General features: G+C 39.9%; 1 protein-coding gene across 1 annotated transcript in view; it reads left to right on the forward strand.

Moving 5' to 3' along the window:
* The window catches only part of HOMER1 (homer scaffold protein 1), a 152,851-nt gene that overhangs the window by 14,529 nt on the left and 112,585 nt on the right, over window positions 1–25,737 (forward strand). The window contains exon 2 of the mRNA XM_074952670.1: window positions 20,180–20,336. Coding sequence (XP_074808771.1) covers window positions 20,180–20,336 — 157 coding nt within the window. The remainder of the gene's footprint in view (window positions 1–20,179; window positions 20,337–25,737) is intronic.

Below are 25,737 nucleotides of genomic sequence, written 5' to 3' on the forward strand. Positions count from 1 at the left end.
ACTGCTTGGCTGTTGCTTCAAATAATTTAAACTATTTTTTATTTTTCAGTTCTGAGGATATATCAACGACTAACTCTCTTATAGCAGATCTTTACAGTTCTCAGAGAATCTTGGGCATCACAGGGTTGATACACCATTGTTACGGCCCAACCAAATTCGCAGCCATGAAAAACGCGTCACAGACCATGAAATCTGGTCTCTATCCATGAAATCTGGTCTTTTGTGTTCTTTTACCATATACTATACATATTTCATGGGGAAGACCAGTGTTTCTCAAACGGGGGGTCCTGCCCTAAGAGGGGATTGCGGGGAAAAGTGGTGTTGCAAGGTTATTTTAGGGGGGTCGCGGTATTGCCACCGTTCTCTGCTGCCTTCAGAGCTGGGTGGTCAGAGAGCAGTGGCTGTTGGCTAGGTACCCAGCTCTGAAGGCAGTGCCCAGCCAGCAGCAACACAGAAGTAAAGATGGCAATACCATACCATGCCACCCTTACTTCTGCACTGCTGCCTTCAGAGCTTGGTGGCTGGAGAGTGGCATCTGCTGACTGAGGGCCCAGCTCTGAAGGCAGCAGGACAGAAATAAGCATGGCAATACCAGACCATGCCATCCTTTACTTCTGCGCTGCTGCTGGCGGTGGTTCTGGCTTCAGAGCTGGGCTCCTGGCCTGCAGCCACCACTCTCCAGCTGCCCAGTTCTGAAGGCAGCGTCGCCGCCAGAAGCAGTGCAGAAGGGTAGCAGTACTGCAAGCCCCCCTACAATAATCTTGCAACTGCCCCTCCCCAAACACACACACACCCCACCTTTTTGGGTCAGGATCCCTACAATTACAATACCATGAAATTTCAGATTTAAATAGCTGACATCATGAAATTTACGATTAAAAAAAAATCATATTACCATGAAATTGACCAAAATGGACCATGAATTTTGTAGGGCCCTAACCATTGTCTTTGAATTTGTCAGGTGAGATGGACATAGTGCCAGGAGCATATACTTAATAAATACTAGGTAACCCTCGTAGCTGACACTTGTGTGGTCTTGCTGATCTATTCATATCAATTGGAACCTTAATAAATTCTATTGAAATAGTATGTTTTTCATACATTCAGGTTTTGGATACTTTGGAGTATATAAATTTGATGTTCATATGATCAAGCAATCTGCAGTACTTGAGTTAGTACTTCTATGTGCACCACATGTTTCTGGATACCATGATGTTCCAAAATTGGGTAAAATCCTAGGTAGTGGCCAGCATTCTGTATTACATCTGTTCTCTAATTATACCATCTGTAAGTTAAATAACTTCTATCTAAGTTGAACCATCTAACAGTTTGTGTTATCCTGATAATGTGGGGTGTTGGAACTGCAGTTCCATGATGACATGTTCATAACCTGCAAAAATAGAAGTATAATATTTGATTCAAATCTGAATCTTCTGTGTCATTCACTTCAGCCAAGTCCATTATATCGTTGAGAATCTGGTCACAGAATAGTTCCATAACTGTACACTGAATCTGCCCCACCAACAGCAGATATTGCTCTCTGTGAATGAACAGTGTACCCAGAGCAACAGCAGTAATGGACAAATACTACTTCAGTGTTTTATTATAGATCAAGGGCCACAGCTTCTCATAATGTAACAGTCTTTATCATGCAGTATGTTGTCAGACATAAGGAAAAGGAGTAACTTTCCAGATCAGTGATGGCAGATAGCCCTGAAGTACTATAAGTAGTGCTTATTAAAAATAAGTGTAATTGATTTGATACTTATTACTGTAAGATGAATTAATTTACCTTTTTTAAAGACGCTCATCCAATTCCCCATGTAGCATGAAATAGTTATTGGCTGATCTTATGATCTGGATCAGCAATTCCTTTGAAAACTTAGCATGCTTCTAAAGCAGCCTGGAAGAAAATGTGAACTGTTTGGAAATTGATGATGGAGACAATGGGTATTTATCCATTTTATCCCCTCTTACTATTTGTCACTCTAACCACCAACACTGTACTCAGTGCTGATGAAGGTACTTCCCCATCCCAATGAGCTTACAGTCTAAATAGATAGACCTAGAATACATCATGAGAGCATCATCATAAAGGACAGTTATCTTTAAACTTTTAACTTTGCAATTGATTGATAAAAGCATTTTTATTAATGTAGGTTAGTGCTTCTATGCTAAACGAGTGTTTGGGATGGAATTGAAAGAAGACAGGTGGGTGCTTAACACACTGGGATAAGAAGGGAGTTTGATACATAGCATTGAAAGAATGCACACAAATAAGAGTGAGTAGAGGTGAAGAGGAAAGATAAGGCAGAATTTATTCATTGGGTGAAGAGAAGAGTGGTAATAAATTAAGGCGGAGATGAGGCAGGGGCTGAGCCTTGAAGGCAAGGACAAGGAGTTTAAAGTTGATGTGGAAAATATGTTGAAGGAGAATGACCATAGAGTTAGTGCCAATTTATGAAAACTTACTTTTGCTACTGAAATATAGCAGATAAATTCCAGGTGACTCATTCTGACCACACCAGAATGACAATAAGAAGCTTACTTTGTGTTTATAGATGTTTGCAGCTGCTTTTGACTCATTGTATTGATCAGCACTGTGGATACTGCTGCATCGGTATGGTGTGCCTGAGGGCTTAGTGTGCTTAGTAGAGGAACTGTACTGCGGAACACTTAGCTGTGTGAGGGTCAACAGTTGTATTAGACGGGTTTTCAATAGACTCAGGAATACAGCAGGGATGCGTTCTCTCACCTATGCTATTTAATGTTATAATAGACAACCGGATGACAAAGCTGACTGAGGCCGAAGTAGTAAGAGGTGTGAAATCTAAAGATTCATTTTTAGAGGATCTTGGGTATGCAGCTGATATTGCCTTACTGGGAGAGACTATTGACCAATTACAGCTAGTGGTGGAACAGCTGTGAAAACCTCTAGAATCTATGGGACTTAAGGTCAGTAGTGGTAAAACGAATGCTATTTGTGCCTCCTATAAAATGGAAATGAATGATCTGCAGATGCTGTCTGTAGATGGCAGTGCCATTGAATGGGTGAACAGTTTTTTATCTGGGTAGTCAGCTGACAGCAGGATGTTCTGTATCCAAAGTCACATGTCGGATTAGTCTTGTCTGTAGGATTGAGTTCAACGTGCAAAAAAAGGTATACATTTACAGAAGGGTTATAGAGGTGAGGTTGAATGAAGTAGAGCACAAGGCCAACCTCAAATTGAGGTTGGAAGATGCAATTTTGGGGGGATTTAAAAAACCAAAATCCTCCCACACTTATTCTTTCCAAAAAAAAGAGATGACTTTCAAAGGACTGTTCAAGATGGAAGTCTATTGTACGTATCACCACAGCTACATCATAGCCAGATGAATCTTCTGTTGCTACTGTATTATGACCAGAGACTCAGATTGCTTCATTCCTTTGTGGAAGAATTCATTGTAGAATCCATCCGTTGCTCCAGAATCTCAACTTTCCTCAAAACAAAATAACCTTTGTGCATGCAAAGAAAACCCTGAACAGGGTGTAAATTGTTCCAGTGTTACTTCCTGAGTCTTAGCCTGAAAAAGGACTCTTGGATGTGATCTTCTCCAAAGTTAATGATTTTTAAAACATCAACCTTTATTACTTCACTGCTGATTAAGCGAATATTTCTGCTAAAGTGTGCCTGTTCCGTGATCTTAACTGCCTTCTCCTTGTCCTCAGGTACCAAACACTTGAATTGTCCTCTATCCCATTGCCAAAACCTCAAGCTTGGATCTTGTGAACTTCTATGATGCAGTTAGGAGTTGTCAGTATAAACATCCACAGCATATCAAAAACTGCAAATATGGAGACAACGTAGAATTGAGTAATATCAAACAAGAGAAGGGCTACTGTACTATATTCATTTTTGTATTTAGTTTATTAAAATCCTTCCTTTTACTGTAGAATTTCCAGTCTGATAGTACAGGAGCTGCAGGATTTAGGTGAAGCTTTCAATAGAGTACACAGGGCTTTAATCAGCTCTTTCTCTGTGCTCTTACTGTATGCAGGGACTCTTTTCTGATGTCTGAAGGAAATAATTATGGTGGGGAGGTTGTTTTATCAGATCAAACTTCTGGTCACAAAATAAGTTGGTTCCAGACAATATTTCATGTAGTTTTTGCATCAGTATATAAAGTGTCTCTGATATGGTGGTTAAATCTTCTGATTTTTTTAAAATTAAAGATACTGGGGCCGGGGGGGGGGGAATGTCCACTTAGGTGTATGGAAAAATAAATGTCTACACTGCTAACGGTAGCTTTTGTCTAGTAAATCACAGGTACTCTACCGTACCACCACAACCCATCCGTTAAACTGGGGAATAGGAGAGATTTAAGTATTAGGGCATGCATAAAGTGCTTCTTTCTGCCTGTTTTTGGCAATTGCAGGTTGTGTAACCTGATTGCTGTCTTGGGGTGAGTAAGAGGTAGGCAGCTGAGCAGCAGTAAAAACTTAAGATCATGTTCTCCCCTGACATGAAAACAGTAGAGACTCCATGAGATCATTTGGACATGCTTTCCCACTAGACAGGAGGAGGGGTGGATTGACTTAAATCAAGGTGATTTAAATCACCAAGTAGAAAGCCTAGATTTTAATCAACTCTTCCATTTGTATTTATTTTCTAAAGAAAGATATATTCTCATTAGCTGATATAACCATTAAAACATGTTGATTTACAACTAAATAGAGCCTTTACACTAGTTTTGGTATAACTTTTCACTGCTTAGGAGGGTACACTATACCAATAAACGTTTATTTAAGCAATTGCATAGCTTAATATTTTCAGATTTTGTTAATACTTTTTTAATATGTTAGATGGTGAATGATATATTGCTTATTTACTAGATAATTAACTTTTTGCTCATGATTTGTGTCAAGCTGCAATAGGATAGAAACTGGAATTAAACACACAACAGCATATAGAATTTGGTTTTATTAAACAAAACAACCTTACATGTTTTGGATGCATAAACTTTTCTCAAAACATGTTTCACATTTACAATTAAATGATTTATAAAAGGAACAAAGGGATTAACTGTAGTCAATGAATTAAACTGATTATTTCAGTTCAGTCTGGGAAAATTTTCAGATATGCTAAAGTGAAAGTGACTGGAGCTTAAGTTTCTACTTGTCTCAGTCTCTTGAAAATGAGACAATTTGCTAAGTTACTTTAGGCTATCCTTCAGACTTTTAAAACTAGTAAATATCACCCCCCTCCTAGATTTTATTCATAGACTGGAAGAGAAACAAGTTTTCCTTCTTTAAAAAACAAGCAAACAAAAAACCTCCCAATTGATTTCTCAACTTTGAATTAGTCCAAATGAAGAAAGTCTCTTCAGCAGGCACAGAAAGTGTACTACTGCTTTCAAAAGCTGGTTTAGCACTTTGACAACTCTGGTTTCAGGTCTTGGGTAGTGACTTCCTCCAGTTCAGTGGTATGACTTTCTTTAAAACATCATCCGCAAACATGTACTGCTTGAATGGTTCACCTTGAGTCCTGAAACTTATAGTTGGCATGCTTTCGTGATTATTGGATGCCTGTGTTACAACAGTAGCATTCTCAGCATTTAGGCATCTACGCTGGTATTTTAGGTTGAGAGTAGTGGCAAGAAAAATGAGGTTGAGTAAGTGCTTGATCCATATGCTTCATTACTGCCTGCAATTTAACTTTGTTGTTGGGTATTTCTTTCTTCAGTGTCTCTTGAAGTTCCTTCCAAATTTCACCAGCATCAGCAACACAGCAGCAATCTTGCTACAGTTTGTCCAAGGCTCTGGAAATAGATTTCAGTATATTCAGCATATCTTTAATATTGACTGCTTTGGCTGTGATAGTTCCATCTATTTTGTCACAATTTTCTTCACAAATTGTCATCAGACTGCTTCTTAATAAATAGCTCAGAACAGCCAACCACTGAATTTCATTGTACATCTTGGGGGAGAATTAGTTTGAAATCCTCCTGCTCTCTTCGGTGAAGCTGAAACAAAGTGGTTGGTACAGAAGTATTATGCAGTTTTAACACTTTCCTTTATTCCTGGAATTGTACCTAAACCTTTGGCTAAAATGTGCATCAAATGAGCACTGTGCCCATATGTTAAAAGTTTCAGGTTCCCTTCATTATCTTGTTCTAAGATTTCTTCTCAACTTTGCGACATTTGTAGCATTGTTTGGGACAATGCTACATATGTGGGTTAATTTTTGTTCACAGTTGTTACAGCGTTTACTGCTGCTACTTTTAAGTATTCTGCATTATGAGCATTTCCTGATGTATCGATTGTTTCTGCCAGCCCCCCCCCCCCCCGGTTGTTGTCACTCAAGCACGTATTACTGGGTCAGTATCTACATTGCACCACACATCAAGACTCAGATTAACAAATTTCCCATCTGTGTTTTTTGCACCCTGTTCAACTTCCTTCTCATATGCTGTATCTGGCAACCTTCCAGCAATGTCTGTTTGTAATGACTGAACCATATCAATGAAATGTTTGTTCTGAGCAAGGTGAAGGGAGAATTAGTTGCATAAATAAGCTAAGCAATCTTTTCAGCTATTCAGTCTTGTTGGAGTTTGCTGGTCCTAATTATGAACTCATTCATGGTTTTACTGGATGATGAAGAAAGTAGGGGAGGGTGCAGGTAATTTACTGTTTGATATATATTTATTTAGTTGCAGAACTTCTGGTCACAGCAGCAGATGACTAAAGTTCTAGACCTTGCAGATGATGAATGTACATCTGAACATCCCTGAAACAAAAATGGTAAAAAGGTCTCTCACTCACTGAGTATTACAATCTCTCTTTTTTAAATCAGTGCACTGAGTAAATGACAGATCCTTCCTAGTGGAGCTGTTTGTACCACTGTTTAAATGATATAATTATTCTAAACCCAGTTTTATAGGAAAAATAATAAATTATAAGGATTATCTAAATCTATTTAAACCCTTATCTCTAGCAACATACCAAACAACTTGGGAAAAAACCTCATGTGTTAAAATTCAAAAATGCCTACTAAAACTTCACTTTTAAACAGGAAACCTTCATGTAGAATGTTTGATTGTATTGAGCGATTAAAAAAATCATTTAATAAATCCAGTAGTAACAGATAAATACTCCCTCAAGAAACTAACATACCAATTATATTTTGGATGCAAATATTTTGAAATTTATAAGCATCTGTGGAAAACACAAATTTGATGATGATCTAAATTACCATTTACTAGCATTGTTAGAAAGGATAGTTCAAAAGAAGAATGGTTCAAAAATAACTTGACCATCCAGTTGATCCAGATTGTTCAGACATGTATGCATCATCATCTTCAAAGTTGTTGCCTTCTGAGAAGCATTTTTCTTAATGCTGTTTCATTCTGACATCCAGGCCTTGTATCTCTGTTGCACTGTTTACATTTGGCACATGTTCCTCTTGTAGCCAGCGATACAGGAATTTCATGAAAGTATTCCCAAATACGGTCTTTTTTTTATGACCTGCAGCCATGGCAATATTTTTTCCTCCAAATCTCAGGTGTTGAAATCAGCACTAGAGGCTACACTCTGTCCCTTCTTTCCACAGTGACCTGCTTTGACACCAGTGTTGCGCCTTTCTGGTTACACAACTCCTCCGCTCCCAGAAAAACAAAAGAACTAACAATCCAAGCCTTTTGTTCATGTAACCCACATGCCTTTTACACTGCAGTATTTTATTTGTTTATGGACAGAGGGAGACAATTGAGAAATTATTGGATTTCTCTGTGTGTGTGCGCGCGCACATGCAAGGAGACAGTGGAAGGCCATTTACCTGAAGTGCCCAGAACCATGAAGAAGCAAGTTCTGGCAGTTAGTTACTGGGCAGATCAGTGTTTTTCCATGAGCCAAAGAATAAGTTTCCATCGTGAATGGAGTCATAAATATTTATAGTTTTTTTGAGAATTGAGCCAATCAGAGCTCAGGTAGGGAGAAGCTATAAAATAGGAGTCTGAAATCACCCAGGTGAGCTCTGTGGATGAACCTGAGGGGATCACATGAGAGTTAGAGGTTGGGACCCAAGGCTTGTCATAACTTCGCCAGTCTCTTGCACCCAGTAGCACAGACCTGGGATCCCCCTCAGGATCAAGCCCTTAATACAGCACTTGACATCTTGTGCCATATTTATAAAGCTTGACCTGAAAAGTTAGATGTTTTTCCCCAGATTCTTTATTTATATAGAAAAGCAGCCTTTAATTCAGTTTTTGATAGAGACTTATGGGTACAGCATATTTTATTTTTTGTTTAAAAGTTTTGAGAGATTATAAGTAGTTTAGGTCTTAATATATTTTGTATTAAATTCAGATTTCATTTTAAACAGGTTTTATTTTTAAAAAGAAAAACTTCTTATAACAAAATAAAACAACTTTTTTTTTTAAATTTAAAAATGTTCTTTCTTTTTTGTTTTAAAAAAAAAACCCCTATATTTTTATCCATCTTGATAGGAGGGAGCTTTGAGTGTTGGCTGGAAATGAGGTCTTCCAACCATACAGGTGCTGTGAGATTGTGAGGAAATATTGTTTATCTCTGTAGCTCCTGGGGCATCTCTACTTGGCTCACTCTGGAACCCTAGCTGTGTACTTAGTTTCCCCTTTGTTAGGAGGAAGAGAAGTTAACGTTACTCCTTGTAGTTCTGTGCAGATATCATTTTGAATATTTGCTGGCTTGCCATGGGAGTGCTCTGTAGGAAGAGGGATTTGCTATGTATGCTCCACTTCATCTCATCTGCAAACTTCTCCATTGTACCTTTAACCCAAGTGCTGCAACAATTAATATAATTTATTTTAGGAAATATTTATTGGATTTTTAAAAAATTTTCAGTGTCATAAATTCATAGAATATATTAACTGATTTGTTGAATTCTTTTTATTCTGTTTTGTTTAGGGATTAATTTTTTGGTTAGCAGATAAGAAAGCTAGCTATCGTTTTTTAAAGCTTGGTTGGCTGGTCACACAGTATTAAAAAAAAAAAAACAAACAAAACCTGTCTTTCCCTTTTTAAATTTTTTAGGGCTTTTGATGAGAACAAAGGGTATGAGGCTTTGTTTGGGATGGAGTTTTGCTGCTGTTTGGTGACCAGAATATTTGCTTTTTACTTGATTAGACTGCTGGATGATATTTTTACTGATTGTACGTTTAATTGCTATAGTATCACTCTAAGGTCATAGCCATTTTTATATTTTAATCAAAAGAATAAATTAAAATAAGAGGTAATTCAGAAGTAATAGAATGCAAATAAATGGAAGATCTCCAGATCAATAAGCACTTTACAAATCTTTAAAAAATCAGCAGTTAAGATGTTCTTTATACGTTTATTAATGGTAATTCATGAAGGTATTCCAAAATGGAACTGTATGAAGCCAAATGCTTGTCCTTGTTCATATCCTTCTCCTGGTTGTTCACATCTTACTCCCAGAGGTCTCATTTGGTACATGGCACAAGGAAGATGAATGTTTGATGGTTGGCTGGAAAGACAGAGTAAGGGAAACTGTTCAGTGAAATGGAACTTCAAAGCAGCAGTCAGTGAAACTGCCATATTCGGCAATTAATGTTGGTCTTGCCTTTCTTTTAATAGCACTCTGGGAGAAGTGATTACACAGAGCTGAAATGGCACAGGATATTTTGGGTTAACGGAGGGAGTGAAATTTTTTTAGTTTGTTGGACCCTTCAAAAAGAATTAGAATTTCTGTTTTTATTATGGGGGAGCGGCAGCCACTCTGATATTTAGATTGTCGTACACCTTCCATTGTGTATGTGGTTAAACCCCTTTCCCCTCCATTATTGTACCTAAGTAAGAGATGCTCCCTAAATAGACAGACAAGGTTTTACAAAGTGCAGAAAGACAAACCGCATTATATACGTGTTCCACAAGAATGTGGAAGCATTGGTAAATGTTTTTGTCTGATGATGATGATGTTGCAATTCTCTGTTTTCAGGAGTGGGTACTCACACTGTATTTAGAATGCATCTTACTAAAAAAAATAGCAGCTTGCATTTTAACAGGTAAATATCTCTCTGAACACTGAGCCTCTCCGTGGGGCCAGAAATTTGGGGGCAGATGGCCCCAATAGCCTTACTGCACTACTTAGAGCTCAACAGCAGCATCTGCAAGTGGCACCTCCGCAGCCTCATGAGCAACAGTGAACAACAGCTCCATAGTCTGAGCTGTTGTGTGGAGTTAGGAGACTGGCTGGCTGAGACTCACTAGTGGGAGGACAAGTCTTTCAGGAGGAAATGGTTGTTACCAGAATTTTGATAGAGAATGAAATTCTTGTTAAGATACAATTCATAAATTCAGCACACTTCTTATAGGTGCTCTTATAATTTTTACTGCTCAAGATTGTAGAAGATTATGATTATTACTAATCAGGGTCAGATTTAAGAACGACTCGATCCCACTCTTTCACTGCAGAAGCCTGTGCATATTTTGGAAATCAGATAATTTTCTGTCCTTGCACAGGCTTTCAGAACAGAGAAGCCAATCTGGGGAGTTATGAAATCTGACAGACACAAAGTGATGTTCATCCTTGGTCTAGCTTCATTAAATTTACACTGGGGTGAATTTGGTCCATTGCTTATTTGTGTGGGGATGTGAAAGAAAAATTGTCCTTCCATTGGTAGCATTAAAAGTATCTGAATAAAAGTAGTACAGTGTTTGTAGATGTGGAAACTTAGTTATTTAAGCAGGCTAATACACTACAGAGAAATAGGTCTAAAAATGTTGTCACAAACAGTAGAATGTACATTGATCCACTGAAATATCTCGTCAAGACTCGCTTATTCCACAGATGTTAACCTATGTCAGTCAATGCCCTCTCCACTCGGATTGTGTATGTGAAGAGGGGATGAGAATGAATATAAACTAATCACCTCTAGCTTCCAGGAGCTCCTTGTATTCTGTTTCTGTTTTTATACTGTAAGCTCTTCAGGGCAGGGTCTATTTTTATTTATCTTGCACAGTTCCAAATAGAATAACAGCATTTAAATAGGTTTCAGCATGTTAGTCTGTATCAGCAAAAACAACAAGGAGTACTTGTGGCACCTTAGAGACTAACAAGTTTATTAGGGCATAAGCTTTCATGGGCTAAAACCCACTTCATCAAATGCCTATTGTTTTTTTCCACTCCATGCATCTGATGAAGTGGATTTTAGCCCACAAAATCTTATGCCCGAATAAATTTGTTAGTCTCTAAGGTGCCACAAGTATTCCTCGTTGTTTTAGCATTTAAACAATTATCTAATGAATGCTAAGCCCACCAGACTATTTCTTGAGAGGCTTTGATATTATAAATCCTTATTTGGTGCTACTTAAATGAACCAGGGTAATCACTGTTTCTTCTTCCTTGCCCATGTATCATGCATTTAGCATGTTTTGGGTAGTATCTATGCTAAGTACATAAACACCACCCATAATTTTATTAAAATGGATATGTGAAATCAAAGCCACAGAGGCCAATAAAAAGTAGAGCATTAGACTATTCTATCTAGGAATTTATATGGTTCTCATTGCAGTTTGAGCACCTTACAGTCATTAATGGACTTTATCCTCACAATACCTCTGTGAAATAGGGATGTATTATCCCTGATTTTACTGAGGAACTGAGACACCAGATAAATCAAGCACATGTCGCGGCTCACACAAGAGTGTGGCAGAAGCAGGAATTGAACATGGTTCTCTTGAGCCCCACCCTAGTGCCCTCTTCACTAGATGGGCTTTCCTATGCCTGACATACTGGGTTTATAAGACAATCTCCTCTCTCCCACCACCATGGTCTGCAACCTTTCTAATCTACCCTACAATTGCTAGAAGAGACTCCTTATATTGGCTCATGCCTGTCTTTTATAAGGTTTGGAACCTTGACATAAGTTTGTTCAGTGTTTTGTAAATTTGCCAAAACGTAACCTGCCAGTGTTACATTTGTGAGATAACTTTGCATTGGCAGTGAATTTTAAATTGGAATATACACTGTTGAAAAGGTACTTCCTTCTATTTATTCTAAATTTTAGCAGCCATTGACTTCATTCAGTGACCTCTGTCCTCTTGTATGATAGAACAGGGTAGAAGAAGTAAAACTTGTACTATGTTCTTCAAAATACTGAATCCCTTTAATGAAACTCTGTTTTTCGCAGGCTGAGCAATCATAGCTCTTGCAATTTTTTTTTTTGTCTTATGTAAGTAAAGATTAGAATGCTAATGCTGTCTGCTGTTTTAGCAACACCTGCTTGCAGTTTCTTTTCTGGTTATTCCTTTCCTCTTTTTGAAATTATACCTTATGGGCTTCCAGAGCATTCAGCTGACGTCATAGTACACAAGCCAATTTTTTCTCCCAAATGCACTATTTTATAGGATTAAATACTTGTAAAGATTCTGTCAGTAACTAGTGGAAATGCCAAAACATTATCAAAAGGATCTAATTTAAGAAAGTTTTCTTATTTTATTTTCTGCATAGCTATTTGGTTTCCTGATGTATCACCCATGCAATACACATACACAATTTATGCCTTCAGTGTATAAAAATGTAAGTGGCCGCCTACAACAGATTTCAGTGGCATCACACCTGCTTACAGCAGTGTTAAACTTGGCCCTGTATGTACATATTAATGTAACTGTATATTACCTCTGTTTCTAGTGGTATACATGTGACTCTTAAGTTAAATATATTTAGCCTCTTGGTAAAATGCTATGATTTTTTAAAAATTTATTTTTATCAGCATGGTGGAGAAGCGGGGATGACTCTTTATGGATAGGATTTTTAAAAATGCTCAGTGAAATGGGTCAATTTTAAAGACAATGATTAGGCAATGCTGAGCACTTTTTAAAATCCCAGACTCTGAGTGGGTGTGGTGTTATCAAATATAGAAACCTAAAATGCCTTTTGCCAGCTGTACACTTTTTATCTTCACAAACTGACCCCTTCTAATATTTATGTATGTTCACGCTATTCTTCTGCTGAAGAGCTGAAGCTACTAGGTGGTAAGATTTCTAAGTCATCATATGTATAAAAAACAATAAAAAAGAAATGCATACCTTTTGAGATGTTATAGATTGTCCTACCCCATAAAAGTTTAGTTGTTTCGCTTGTATTTTAAACATGTAGAGACTTAATTGCAGGCAGGTCCACAGATCCAGTAGCGAGTTTTTAGCCAGGTGAGACAGGTTTGTTTGCCTTGGGAAGGGCTGCATAGCTGGGAGCCTTGAGTCTGTGTTCAGCCTGGGGTTTGAGTGGTTAGTCCATCTGTTAGTAAAGGTGTGGAGCTGAACAGTAAGGCTTAGGGTTTGTCTTCACTAGACGGGAATGTGTAAATTCTAATTTGAGGAGACATACCTACCCTAGCTCTGATTGTGTAAAAACAGAAGTATAGCTGCAGCAACATGAGCAGCAGGAGGGGCTTCCTCTCCTTCGTATGTACTTGGGGCAGTACTTCCCATTGCTCATGCTGCCGCAACTAGACTGCTGTTTTTAGCACTCTAGCTCAATCAGCGCTAGCGTGGGTAAATCTCTTCAAGCTGGAATTTACACCCTCCATTGTCTGGGTATACCGAAAGAAGGACAGGAGACACTTGATGTGGATTTTAGTCAGGCCACAACTTTATTTTATAGATATCTGGGACTACCGGGCAGATAAAGTGTACAATGCAGGCAAGTCCATGCTTATTAAAATCATTACCCATGGCTTCCGCCAGCCTCCCTTCATTTTCCATCCAGGTCCCCCCAGCCAACCTATGGCTTGGACCTTACCACCCCCCGTAGGAGGGTTAAGGTGGGCTATAATAATTGGAGGCTGGGGGGGGGGGAGGGGGGAGGGAGGTTGGTTCCATGCCGTACCCATCATAGGCGTCCCCAAGCCCCTCCCTCATTCTGTTCCTTTATCTAGCACATCCTTTTAAGTCCTTTACCAGGCCATTTATCTGGTCACTGGATGCCTTCCCTATGGAGTACCTTCACTGGACATCTGCTGCATGCTTACAAAATAAGTTGCAACATATAGCCTACCACCTTTTCTTCTTACCAAGAAAGGTCCTCCCTGACACCTGCTCTGGGGATCGTGAAAAAACCTCACTGCACTGAAGCCAATCTGGTGGTGTGGGAAAAATTCCTTCCCAGACCCCCTTAAAAAGGAACGACTAGCATAATGCCCACAGCAGGCCCAACCTGATATTCACCACCTCTAGGGGAGGGAGGATGGGTGCTGCCTTGCCTGATGCATGGAAAAAGGGGCTTCCAATGCCCAGGCCTTGCACCTTTATAGCCTTCAAACCTCACATTCCTGTGGGGTGAGTCAGCGCTGCAAAGCTGACCACTGTTCACCATTTGCAGCAGTTTCTGACCTTGTTCCCACCCCCAGCCATAAAGCACAGCTGCCTTCCCTCAGCAAGCCCAGACAATATTCTGCCCACTTTAGGTGAGGTGTGGTCAACTCTACTATACAAACTGGTTGCCAAGTAAACGGGAGCTGTAACAGAAGAGGTTTGGAGAGGGAGTGTGGTTCCTTCTGTTTAGGGATGGCTCCACACTAAGTAGTTGATATGGAGAACAAGGAAACAACTGCTGTGACCTGCCTTGGATATGTTATTTCCATTCTGCTAGAAGACAGACAAGACTTTTTTGGTACATGAACTGCAAGTTGACGGCCATACTAGTATACAAAATGTATTGTCTGGAAGTGCAAGTTTCAACACTGCAGCATCTGAGAAAACAAGACTTCTTGGACAACTAGATTCAGCAATTGTTTCCACAACCGTCTATATAAGGGAAAGGACTGGCTATAAAGGAACTGGAGAGCGTGACAACTTTTGACCAAGAGGGGAAGTAGAACCAAGAGGGTTTTGACCTGATTAGAAGTATTGAATCACTGTCAAATACTCTGAGTAAATTACTAAGGAGTCTGTCTCTGGAGGAACAGAACCGGGGTGAAAGTTAGTCTAAGGACTTACCGGTACGGGACTGGGCTGGGGCTGGCTCTGGCCCCCGGAAGGGGCGGGGCCTCAGGCAGAAGGGGTGGGGCTGGGGAGTCAGAGCCAGCCCCGGCCCACCCTGTACCGGTAGGTGCGTCTTTTCCCCTCCCCAGGGTAACAGCAGCAGTCAGGGGCTCTGGCAGCGGTTTAAAGGGCCCTGGGCGGTAGCGGTGCCCGGAGCCCTGGGCCCTTTAAATTGTCCCCAGAGCCCCGCCACTGCTTCCCCAGGGCTCCGGCAGCAGGGCTCCAGGGATGGGGCTCCAGCCGCCACTACCGCCCTGGGCCCTTTAAATCATCCCTGGAGCCTGTCAGAGCCCGGGGAAGCGGGGGCTGGGCTCTGGGGACGATTTAAAGGGCCCAGGGCTCGGCCGCTGCTACTGCCCCAGGCCCTTTAAATCTCCGCCCGAGCCCTGCTGCCGCTACCCCATGGCCCTGGCAGCGGGGCTCTGGCAGCAAATTTAAAGGGCCGGGGGCTCCAGCCACTGCTGGGAGCCGCAGGCCCTTTAAATTGTGCCTGGGGAAGCCGATCAACCCCCAGTACGGCGCACCGGCTCTTGCCGGTACACCGTACTGGGGTGTACCGGCTTACTTTCACCTCTGAACAGAAGCTACCAAGGTCATACCTGGTAAATAACCTTGTGGTATGAAGGGAGCAGCCAACAGGAGGTTCTTCATCCATCCGAAGAAGGCAAGCAATGTTATTGGTGACTCCATATTAAGAAAAGTGAACAGAGAATTCAAGGAAGGGACACAAGGACAATAAGACAGCAAAAATACAAGATCCTAACTGCAAGATTAGATGGGATTATGCAGTTGTCTGGCAAGTTGACATTGGTCATACACATTCAAACGAATGGCATGGCATCACATGGAACTACATGGATTATGGAAGACTTCAGGGATCTTGGAAGGAAGCTGAAGAGGAAAGTTCGAGTAATCTTGAAGATCGTTCCAGTCCTGTGAGTGAGAGAAGGTAGAAAATACTGCATGTGGGTTGCGTGAATGGTGTGAAGCCAAAGGTTTTGATTATGTGGAACGTTAGGCCACAATCCACCAGGAGAGAGGGCTGTATGAATGGGATGGTATGAATGTCATAGGTGAGTCTTCTCTGGAGCCTGGCTGAAGCAGCATGGAGAGCCTTTAAATTAGCAATGCAAAGGGAGGGTGTTAAGGAGACAAGTTCAGTAAAAAATCACTCAGCATGTCATAAAGAACATGAAGAGAAGAGTTTTCAGTTGCCTGTTACCCAGACTCATAGCATTTGTTTATAAGCAAGTAGAATAGGAAATTCTCATTAAGAAACTTGATATAGTTGGCATTATTGAAACTATAAACCTCTGGTTACAACTCCAACAATACTCTTCTTCTCTGTGGGGGGAAAAAAGTCTGCGAGAGAAGAGCAAGCCAGTACTTCTCCACTCTGGGCTATTTTAGTGTCCTGCACTCTCTGGAAAGATTGGTAGGAAAGGAAGAGCTCAGTGTCTCATTGAAATAGCACTTGCTCTTTCCCCCTGCATCTCTCTCAATCTGAATAGTTCAGCATCCATAAGGAGACTTCAAAAACTTTGTCATGACAGTTTCCCTACCTCCAGTCCTGTATCTCTCCTGTGCTTCTGACATTGATTCATCTGGCAATTTTAAACTCGGCATTACCAAAGACAAGCTTTTGATTGTCTTCATTGTAGATAAGATGATGGAAACACGCCTTCCCCCCACCCCCGGTCACTCATGTCATAATCTGTGTGTTCTTTTTTACTCTGCCTCCCAATGGACGCATCCTGGCACTGTCCGAGGCTTGCCACTTCTACTGCTATAATGCCAAGATTTAATCCTCTCTGCTCAAAGTGCCAAGACTCTATAGTAGACTTGACATGAGATGATGACAGTCAACAAATCTTCTGCTGTCTGGCTTTAATGCCAGCCATGTTGCCCCTTCCAGTCCATTCAAAATGTTGTTCATGGGATCATCTTCCTGGCGCATATCTCTGACTAAGGTGATAAAGGGTCATTAAAAATATTTTAAAATGATGACAAATAGAAGGACAATATCGTTGTTATTGCAGCTTCTGGTATTTTTGGATCCCCTTAGATTCCTAGTTGTACCTATGGTTTTATCCATAGGGTCTGATCCTGCAAGTGGTTTAACATTGACTTCAGTATGAATTTAGGGCTCCCTCACAGGTTTGGTCCCTTCACCTGTAGTAAATCCACCTCCTCATGAGGTGGTAGCTAGGTAGACAGAAGAATATGTCTGTTGCCCCAGAAGTGTCTGCTCTGGAGCTTAGCAGATTAGCCTAGGTGTGTCTGCCACATGCAGATGAATTTAAACTTATTTTAAACTCGGATACTGTGTCACTTCTTTAAAATTCCACTCGCCATTGCTCATTGTCAAGATATTTCTGGAAAAGAGTTCATGTTCTTAGTAATTAGTAACTAGCTCTTGCTTTACTCCTGGTTTGTGCATTTTAATGAGTACTGAAAGCATCTTCATAATAGTGGAGAAGTAGTAAAAGAGGCAGTTGCAAACGGAAAGCTAGGAAAACGATAGCTAGGAGAGGATGGGACTAACTGTTCTTATAGACCTTTTCTTCCTTTCTCCCTCAAAGATATCCATGCAGACAGGCATGTAGCTTTTTAACTTTTTGTTTCAAAATTTTAGAGGTCTCAGAACTCACTAACTTGAAACCCATGCCGATCTATATATAACAGTGGTGGTTACTCACTTCTGCTGTCATATGTAACAATGCAATAACTTTGGGGGGAAAAGTTATTTAGCTGTGAACTTATAGAAAATATTTCATCTATATTGCACATATGTTGTTTTTCAGCTATATGACTACAAAAATGCTCTCTGAGAGGTTCTGATTAATGATAGTACATCAGTTTGATATACTATATACATAAATACCAGAACTAACTTTGTTCAGGTTTCATATAGTTTGTATGTGTGGGCCTGCTTTTAGGTAGAAGATAGGATGGTTTTTCAGTCTTTCTGAAATGTTAACCATCGATGGATCCAGTAAACAATCAGTGAATTCTGTGAGCATACATACATACAATATAACTGATGTGCAGAAAAGCCCCGAAATCCGCTGCTTAATACACTGAATACTGGTGCCAAAACTGCATGTGTGTGTTTAGGTAGCTAAAGCATATATTCTTCATCACCCGTGGCCTACGCTGTTACTGGAAGAAAGCTCTCAGAAGAGAGGTTTAACCAGCTGAAGCCATGACTCTTGTGTAGTTTTTAGAGGCAAGTACTAACACAGTTAGCTGCTGGTTGTAAGTAGCGCCTATGTTATGTACTTTATGCTTTAATGCTACTATCGATGAATACAAAAGACTTTATTTTACTGGAACTTTTGAAAGTCTTTAATGTTGAATGACTAATTGAGATTCTATAACACTTTCCCCTTAGAAATAACTTGAGGTGGTAGCTAGGTAGACAGAAGAATACATTTTCAATAGTTTTCATTCGTTTTTGGAAGCAAAGATTTATACTAATGTAATTGATTTATTGACAAATGCCCTTTGCACGTTCTATTTAGTATAACTTTTGGTCTATCTAAAAATTAAGCGTGCCAGCAGAAAACGGGCATGGTTTGGGTTTTTGATCTTTCTGAGAAGGCTAGTTTTTCATTTTAGACGCTGCAAGAGATTCTAATCAGAAGGATATCTGGGCAGAATTGTTTGTCACAACTAGTTTAACCAAATAGGGCTGTGCTATTTACGACTATGTTTAGCTACTATTTCTTTCTTGCATGGATTAATGTACTGTATAAATTGGGTTTTGTGTTGTGTTTTTTTTTTTTTTTGTTTGTTTGTTTTTTTTTTAAAAGCTTCCCCTCTTTTCTCTTCTGGTGAACAGACAGCTTTACAACAAAAAAGATAGGAAGAGCAGTCTTTCTTTAATTTACAGAAAGCATTAAAAACAGTCAGTGCAAGGAAACTTGATAGGCACTGTTCTGTACTTAACAGTAAATACCTACAGTTTACATACTCAGGTACTGACTCATAATATATTGAAAAAAATCCTCCATTTTGATAGAACTGAATAGGAACATAGCTCCTGTGTGGTATCTGTCTTCCCTGTTCTTATAGTAGTTATCAGTATACCTAAAAGTTGGATTTATGATGCAAAAGTATTTTTCCCCATCCCAAAATGGATCTTTCCAAAATAGCTGTTTATAAAGATTTGTAAAATTTTTGTTTTTTGTGGCTTTTAAATTTCTGAACACTGGAGAGAACTGGATTTGTGCCATTGCAAAATTCTGTTGCATTCAATTCAGGCGTAGATGCAGCAAATTTTGTGTCAGGTATTGAATGAGGGCCATAAGTTTAAACATGATATGCTAGACAAGTGGAGTAAGTGAAATGATTCAGAAGGAAGGGATGATATGAGGACTGATGATGAGGAAAATGAATTTTAGCTTCTGAGTTCAGCCGCTGTGTTTTGGTCAGGGAAAACAGCCTTCCAACCCCATAAATCCTGGGGAAGGCATGACCTAATACTGTGGATGCAGTGGTGTCTGTGTGGAGGACTGGCATCCTGTACCGATCTGTCTCATGTTCTTCCCAGACTTCACTTGGAACTGTGCTGCCATTGGCTAATTACGTGGTTCTGTTAGAACATTCAAGTAATAAACTCCAAAAGATGAGGGTTTCACAAAACATGTTCCTATCACTAATGAATGTCATCTGTAGCTTAATTAAATCGAGCAGGCCAGTTCAGTTTCAGATGATAGACCATTACTGAATAATCAGAGTATTAAAAAGTTTAAGGAAAAGAAGGATTTGAAGTCAATGCACTCTACAATGTTCAGTATACTGAGATGTAATTACACTTGTATTAATGACTGCCAGTGTTTAAAGGGGTAGACAGATGGAGGGTGGGAGCTGAGGTGGTGGTGGATCAGTGATGAATCTATATTTAGATATCTACTGTATATCCTTTTTTATCTGACTCTACAGCTGGCCACTGATTTTGTTTTAAAAATCTTGCCCTTCTCTGTGTTAATGCACTTAAAACTGCTGTATCCCACTTCACATAACAACTTTTGTGGAGGAAAAATACACATGCAAAGTAAAATATGTACATCCCGATAGTCAGAATTGCCAGATCACTAATGTAAAAACCATGCTGTGTCCAAACCAGATTCATCACTTTTACTTTCTGTCCTGCAGGGAACAACCCATCTTCAGCACCCGAGCTCATGTCTTCCAGATTGACCCAAACACTAAGAAGAACTGGGTTCCCACCAGCAAGCATGCTGTTACTGTGTCCTACTTCTATGACAGCACAAGAAATGTCTATAGGATAATCAGCTTGGATGGCTCAAAGGTAAGTTCTGTTTATTTTAAGATAATTTACTTTGACTTGCTTGATCAACTTTTTAACTCTGTTTCAGTCTGGCATATTTCACACACCTTCTTAGAAATGTGTCCTACGTCACAATCTTTCCCAAAAGGAAATTTATTTTTGGAGTTTTAAAATGGGAACACTCTTATTTACAGTGTTTAATTGTTCATGAGAAAATGCTGCTGTCAATACATTAATATATAAACCTATTACCAAAGTTCAGGAATTGCCTTTTAGTCACTGAGCAATCTCAAAAAGTGCATTTACTGTAAAAGATACTGGAAGTTATGTGTAGGTAATGATCATATCTGTTTTCAGCTTTGTTTTCTATGGAGTATTAATGTAACTAGTTCCTTGGCATTATGAAAGACATCTGTTCAGTTATCATAATCTCTCAGTAAATCCTTGTTTGGCATATAATCCTCCATTTTCTGTATAGGAAAAGTGGTGACTTTTCTCCTATAATGCTTTCAGAAGTAACCTCTTTTATCAAAATTCAATACATATTTTGATTAGGCATTGTAAATTGTCTAGTACCTGGATTTAGAGGACTAAGAGTCAGGAATCTTGTTCTATTGTGGGATGTGAACAATATCCATCTGTAAAATACATATTAAAATACTGACATGGAGCTGTGAGCTTTTAAATGTTTGTAAAGTGCTTTGAAATCTGTGGGCTAAGGGTACTGTGTAAGTGCAAAGTATAATTCAAAAATTAAAAGCTGGAATTTTTCCCAAAAGTCTTAATTTACAAAAAGGTTGTAACTTCTGCCGGCTTCACTGAATTGAAAAATAGGGGTATAGCAAAAAAAAAAAAACACCAACCCAAGAATTTAGTGGCACAGATGACTTGTATCTTAACCAAAGTTTTAAGGTCTATTCCAATGCTAATTGCATGATGTAGTAGAGTTTGTTTTAATTCCTTAATGAATGTTCTTTATTATTTGAGGTTTACTGTGTTTTGTAAAACTTTGCCAGGTTTGTCAGTGTGGTCCAATGGATAGTGCACCGTAGTAGGAGTCAAAAACTCTATTTGGATGAGCTTTCATGCCCACATGAGTTCCCATTGAAGTCAACAGGGTGTTGCATAGTCACAGAGATCAGAGGCCAACCCTAGTAAAATAAATTTGCATACAGATAATTTTGAATAAGTGTAAATAAGTTCTGATCAAAATTGACATGGTTTCATATCAGACATGTAAGGTGAACAAAAGCCTATAAACAAGAGAATTCTGAAAAGTACAGTAGATGCAAATATAGCTTACAAATGTGTTTATATTTACACTGACAAAATAATAAAGTATGAATAGTAATATGACCATATTTGTTTCAGAGCTCCATTTACGTGGTATTAAGATCAGTTTGCTTAAATGCCCAAATCAACATAATGCTCACATCTGTATTGACAGCTTTTTCTGCTTTTGGATTTTATTTGGCTCTGATTTGCATAATTAAAGAAGCCACCGCCTTGGAAGGTAGAGGGAGACACTAAAGTAGTGCAAAATTCTTATGAATTGAGTAGTGTGATTTGCACAGAGTGCAGTTTCTAGAGTATTTTCTTATTTTAATAAAATCTAAAATGTGAACCTCTGCATTTCTTAAATAACATTCTTGATGTTTTAAAATAAAAAATGAAAAGCTTATTTTTGTAGACACCGGTAAGGTTTTTAAATGGATGTTTTGTTTGACACCACTTTAGGCAAGTTTAGAAGGGAGTAGCAAAAGAATTCTAGCAGACTTCTCTAGTATTTATTTTAATTGCAGCTACAGTACTCTACTTAGCCCAAGGGGCTACAGCAATGGTTCCTTCAACCCACCCAGCAATATTGTTAACCTATCCAACCATACTCTCAGCCCAGCAGAAGCAGTTGTCCTATCTCGGGGCCTCTCCTTCTGCCCCTTCACCCCCACGAACATGATACAGTTCTGTGGTGACCTGGAATCCTATTTTCGACGTCTCCGACTCAAGGAATATTTCCAACATACCTCTGAACAACATACTAATCCACAGAGACCTCCCTACCAACTCTACAAAAAGAAGGATTCTAGGTGGACTCCTCCTGAAGGTCGAAACAGCAGACTGGACTTCTACATAGAGTGCTTCCGCCGACGTGCACGGGCTGAAATTGTGGAAAAGCAGCATCACTTCCCCCATAACCTCAGCCATGCGGAACACAATGCCATCCACAGCCTCAGAAACAACTCTGACGACATAATCAAAAAGGCTGACAAAGGAGGTGCTGTTGTCATCATGAATAGGTCAGAATATGAACAAGAGGCTGCTCGGCAGCTCTCCAACACCACTTTCTACAAGCCATTACCCTCTGAGAGTTACCAAAAGCAACTACAGCATTTGCTCAAGAAACTCCCTGAAAAAGCACAAGATCAAATCCACACGGACACACCCCTGGAACCCCGACCTGGAATATTCTATCTACTACCCAAGATCCATAAACGTGGAAATCCTGGGCGCCCCATCATCTCAGGCATTGGCACCCTGACAGCAGGATTGTCTGGCTATGTAGACTCCCTCCTCAGGCCCTACGCTACCAGCACTCCCAGCTATCTTCGAGACACCAGTGACTTCCTGAGGAAACTACAATCCATCGGTGATCTTCCTGATAACACCATCCTGGCCACTATGCATGTAGAAGCCCTCTACACCAACATTCCACACAAAGATGGACTACAAGCCGTCAAGAACACTATCCCCGATAATGTCACGGCTAACCTGGTGGCTGAACTTTGCGACTTAGTCCTTACACATAACTATTTTACATTTGGGGACAAAGTATACCTTCAGATCAGCGGCACTGCTATGGGTACCCGCATGGCCCCACAGTATGCCAACATTTTTATGGCTGATTTAGAACAACGCTTCCTCAGCTCTCGTCCCCTAATGCCCCTACTCTACTTGCGCTATATTGGTGACATCTTCATCATCTGGACCCATGGAAAAGAAGCCCTTGAGGAATTCCACCATGATTTCAACAATTTCCATCTCACCATCAACCTCAGCCTGGTCCAGTCCACACAAGAGATCCACTTTCTGGACACTACAATGCTAATAAACGATGGTCACATAAACACCACCCTATACCGGAAACCTACTGACCGCTATTCCTACCTACATGCCTCCAGCTTTCACCCTGACCACACCACACGATCCATCGTCTACAGCCAAGCTCTGCGATACAACCGCATTTGCTCCAACCCCTCAGACAGAGACAGACACCTACAAGATCTCTATCAAGCATTCTTACAACTACAATACCCACCTGCGGAAGTGAAGAAACAGACTGATAGAGCCAGAAGAGTTCCCAGAAGTCACCTACTACAGGACAGGCCTAACAAAGAAAATAACAGAACGCCACTAGCCGTCACCTTCAGCCCCCAACTAAAACCTCTCCAACGCATTATTAAGGATCTACAACCTATCCTGAAGGATGACCCAACACTCGCTCACAAATCTTGGGAGACAGGCCAGTCCTTGCCTACAGACAGCCCCCCAACCTGAAGCGAATACTCACCAGCAACCACATACCACACAACAGAACCACTAACCCAGGAACCTATCCTTGCAACAAAGCCCACGTTGCCAACTGTGCCCACATATCTATTCAGGGGACACCATCACAGGGCCTAATAACATCAGCCACACTATCAGAGGCTCGTTCACCTGCACATCCACCAATGTGATATATGCCATTATGTGCCAGCAATGCCCCTCTGCCATGTACATTGGTCAAACTGGACAGTCTCTACGTAAAAGAGTAAATGGACACAAATCAGATGTCAAGAATTATAACATTCATAAACCAGTCGGAGAACACTTCAATCTCTCTGGTCATGCAATTACAGACATGAAAGTCGCTATTTTACAACAAAAAAACTTCAAATCCAGACTCCAGCGAGAAACTGCTGAACTGGAATTCATTTGCAAATTGGATACAATTAACTTAGGTTACCTTGCATAATGACTAAGCCACTCCCAGTCTCTATTCAAGCCTATTTCCCCTTGTTTTTTCCTACCCTCCCCCCCGCAAGACATTCTTGTTAAACCCTAGATTTGTGCTTGATATGGCCCACCTTGATTATCATACACATTGTAAGGAGAGTGATCACTTTAGATAAGCTATTACCAGCAGGAGAGTGGGGTAGGGGGAGAGAAGACCTTTTGTAGTGGAAAACACTCATTTTTTCATGGTTTGTATGTATATAAACATCTTCTGTATTTTCCACAGTATGCAGCCGGGGTGGGAGGAGGTATTTTTTCATGCTTTGTGTGTATATAATATCTTCTACACTTTCCACAGTATGCATCCGATGAAGTGAGCTGTAGCTCACGAAAGCTTATGCTCAAATCAATGAGTTAGTCTCTAAGGTGCCACAAGTACTCCTTTTCTTTTTACGAATACAGACTAACACGGCTGTTACTCTGAAACCTACTTAGCCATTGTTCACATAGAAGGGAGAATGATGCATGGCTTTATTTCTGACTCTTCTACAGACTTATTGTGTGATCTTAAGTCATTTGGTATCTCTCTCCATTTCGCTAGCTGTAAAATAGGGATAATGCTTCTCTACCTCACAAAACTGTTAAGCTATAATTCGCTAATGTTTGTAAAGTATTTGAAGATCTCAGATGGAATGTGCTATGTAAAAGCAAAGGTAGTAATTTAAATAATCTGTTTATACCTAGATTTGTTTCGTCTGTTTGCAGCCCTAATCCTTATTCATATGTCCACCATTTTTTCCTTTATGTATAGAGGCTTCATTGTGTAAAAGCATCAACAGTCTCAAAATAATTGTTGAGTTGTATTGTCCAACTGCTAGCATTTGAAGAGTGTAATATCTACATTTATCTACTGGGTCATTTCTTTTGTGTATTTACATATGGGGGCAGCTCACACTAATAATTATCATTTCCTCTTCAAGCATTCCATCAGTAATATGGTACTCATTGAGATCTTGGAAGAAAATACATGGGCTGCTGCTGCTATTTATTTTTTACTTTATCTTGTTGCCCAGAACCTCAGTCAGGATCAAGGTCCCATTGAGCTTGGTACTACTGCAAACACTGAAATACACACATTTTACTTGTGTAAATAAGTCACTAGTGGAAGATTGAATCTTATATCTGGAAAATATCCTGAATTTATCTCTACAAATTAAGCTATATTTTGCCTTGTCCATCTCCCCCCCCCCCATTAAGTGTAAGTGTGTGGGGGGGGTGCATAATATATTGCTAAGCACACAGTTCAGATGTCACAAAACATTAAATTCAAATCATATCCAGATTATATCTCTGCTACTTGGGATAGAGCTGGGTGTCAATAACCAGGGCCAATCAGAGTGGGGGGGGGAGGGCGCCAAGAGGGCCA

This window comes from Natator depressus, chromosome 5 (assembly GCF_965152275.1).
Source record: "Natator depressus isolate rNatDep1 chromosome 5, rNatDep2.hap1, whole genome shotgun sequence".
Taxonomy (NCBI): domain Eukaryota; kingdom Metazoa; phylum Chordata; order Testudines; family Cheloniidae; genus Natator; species Natator depressus.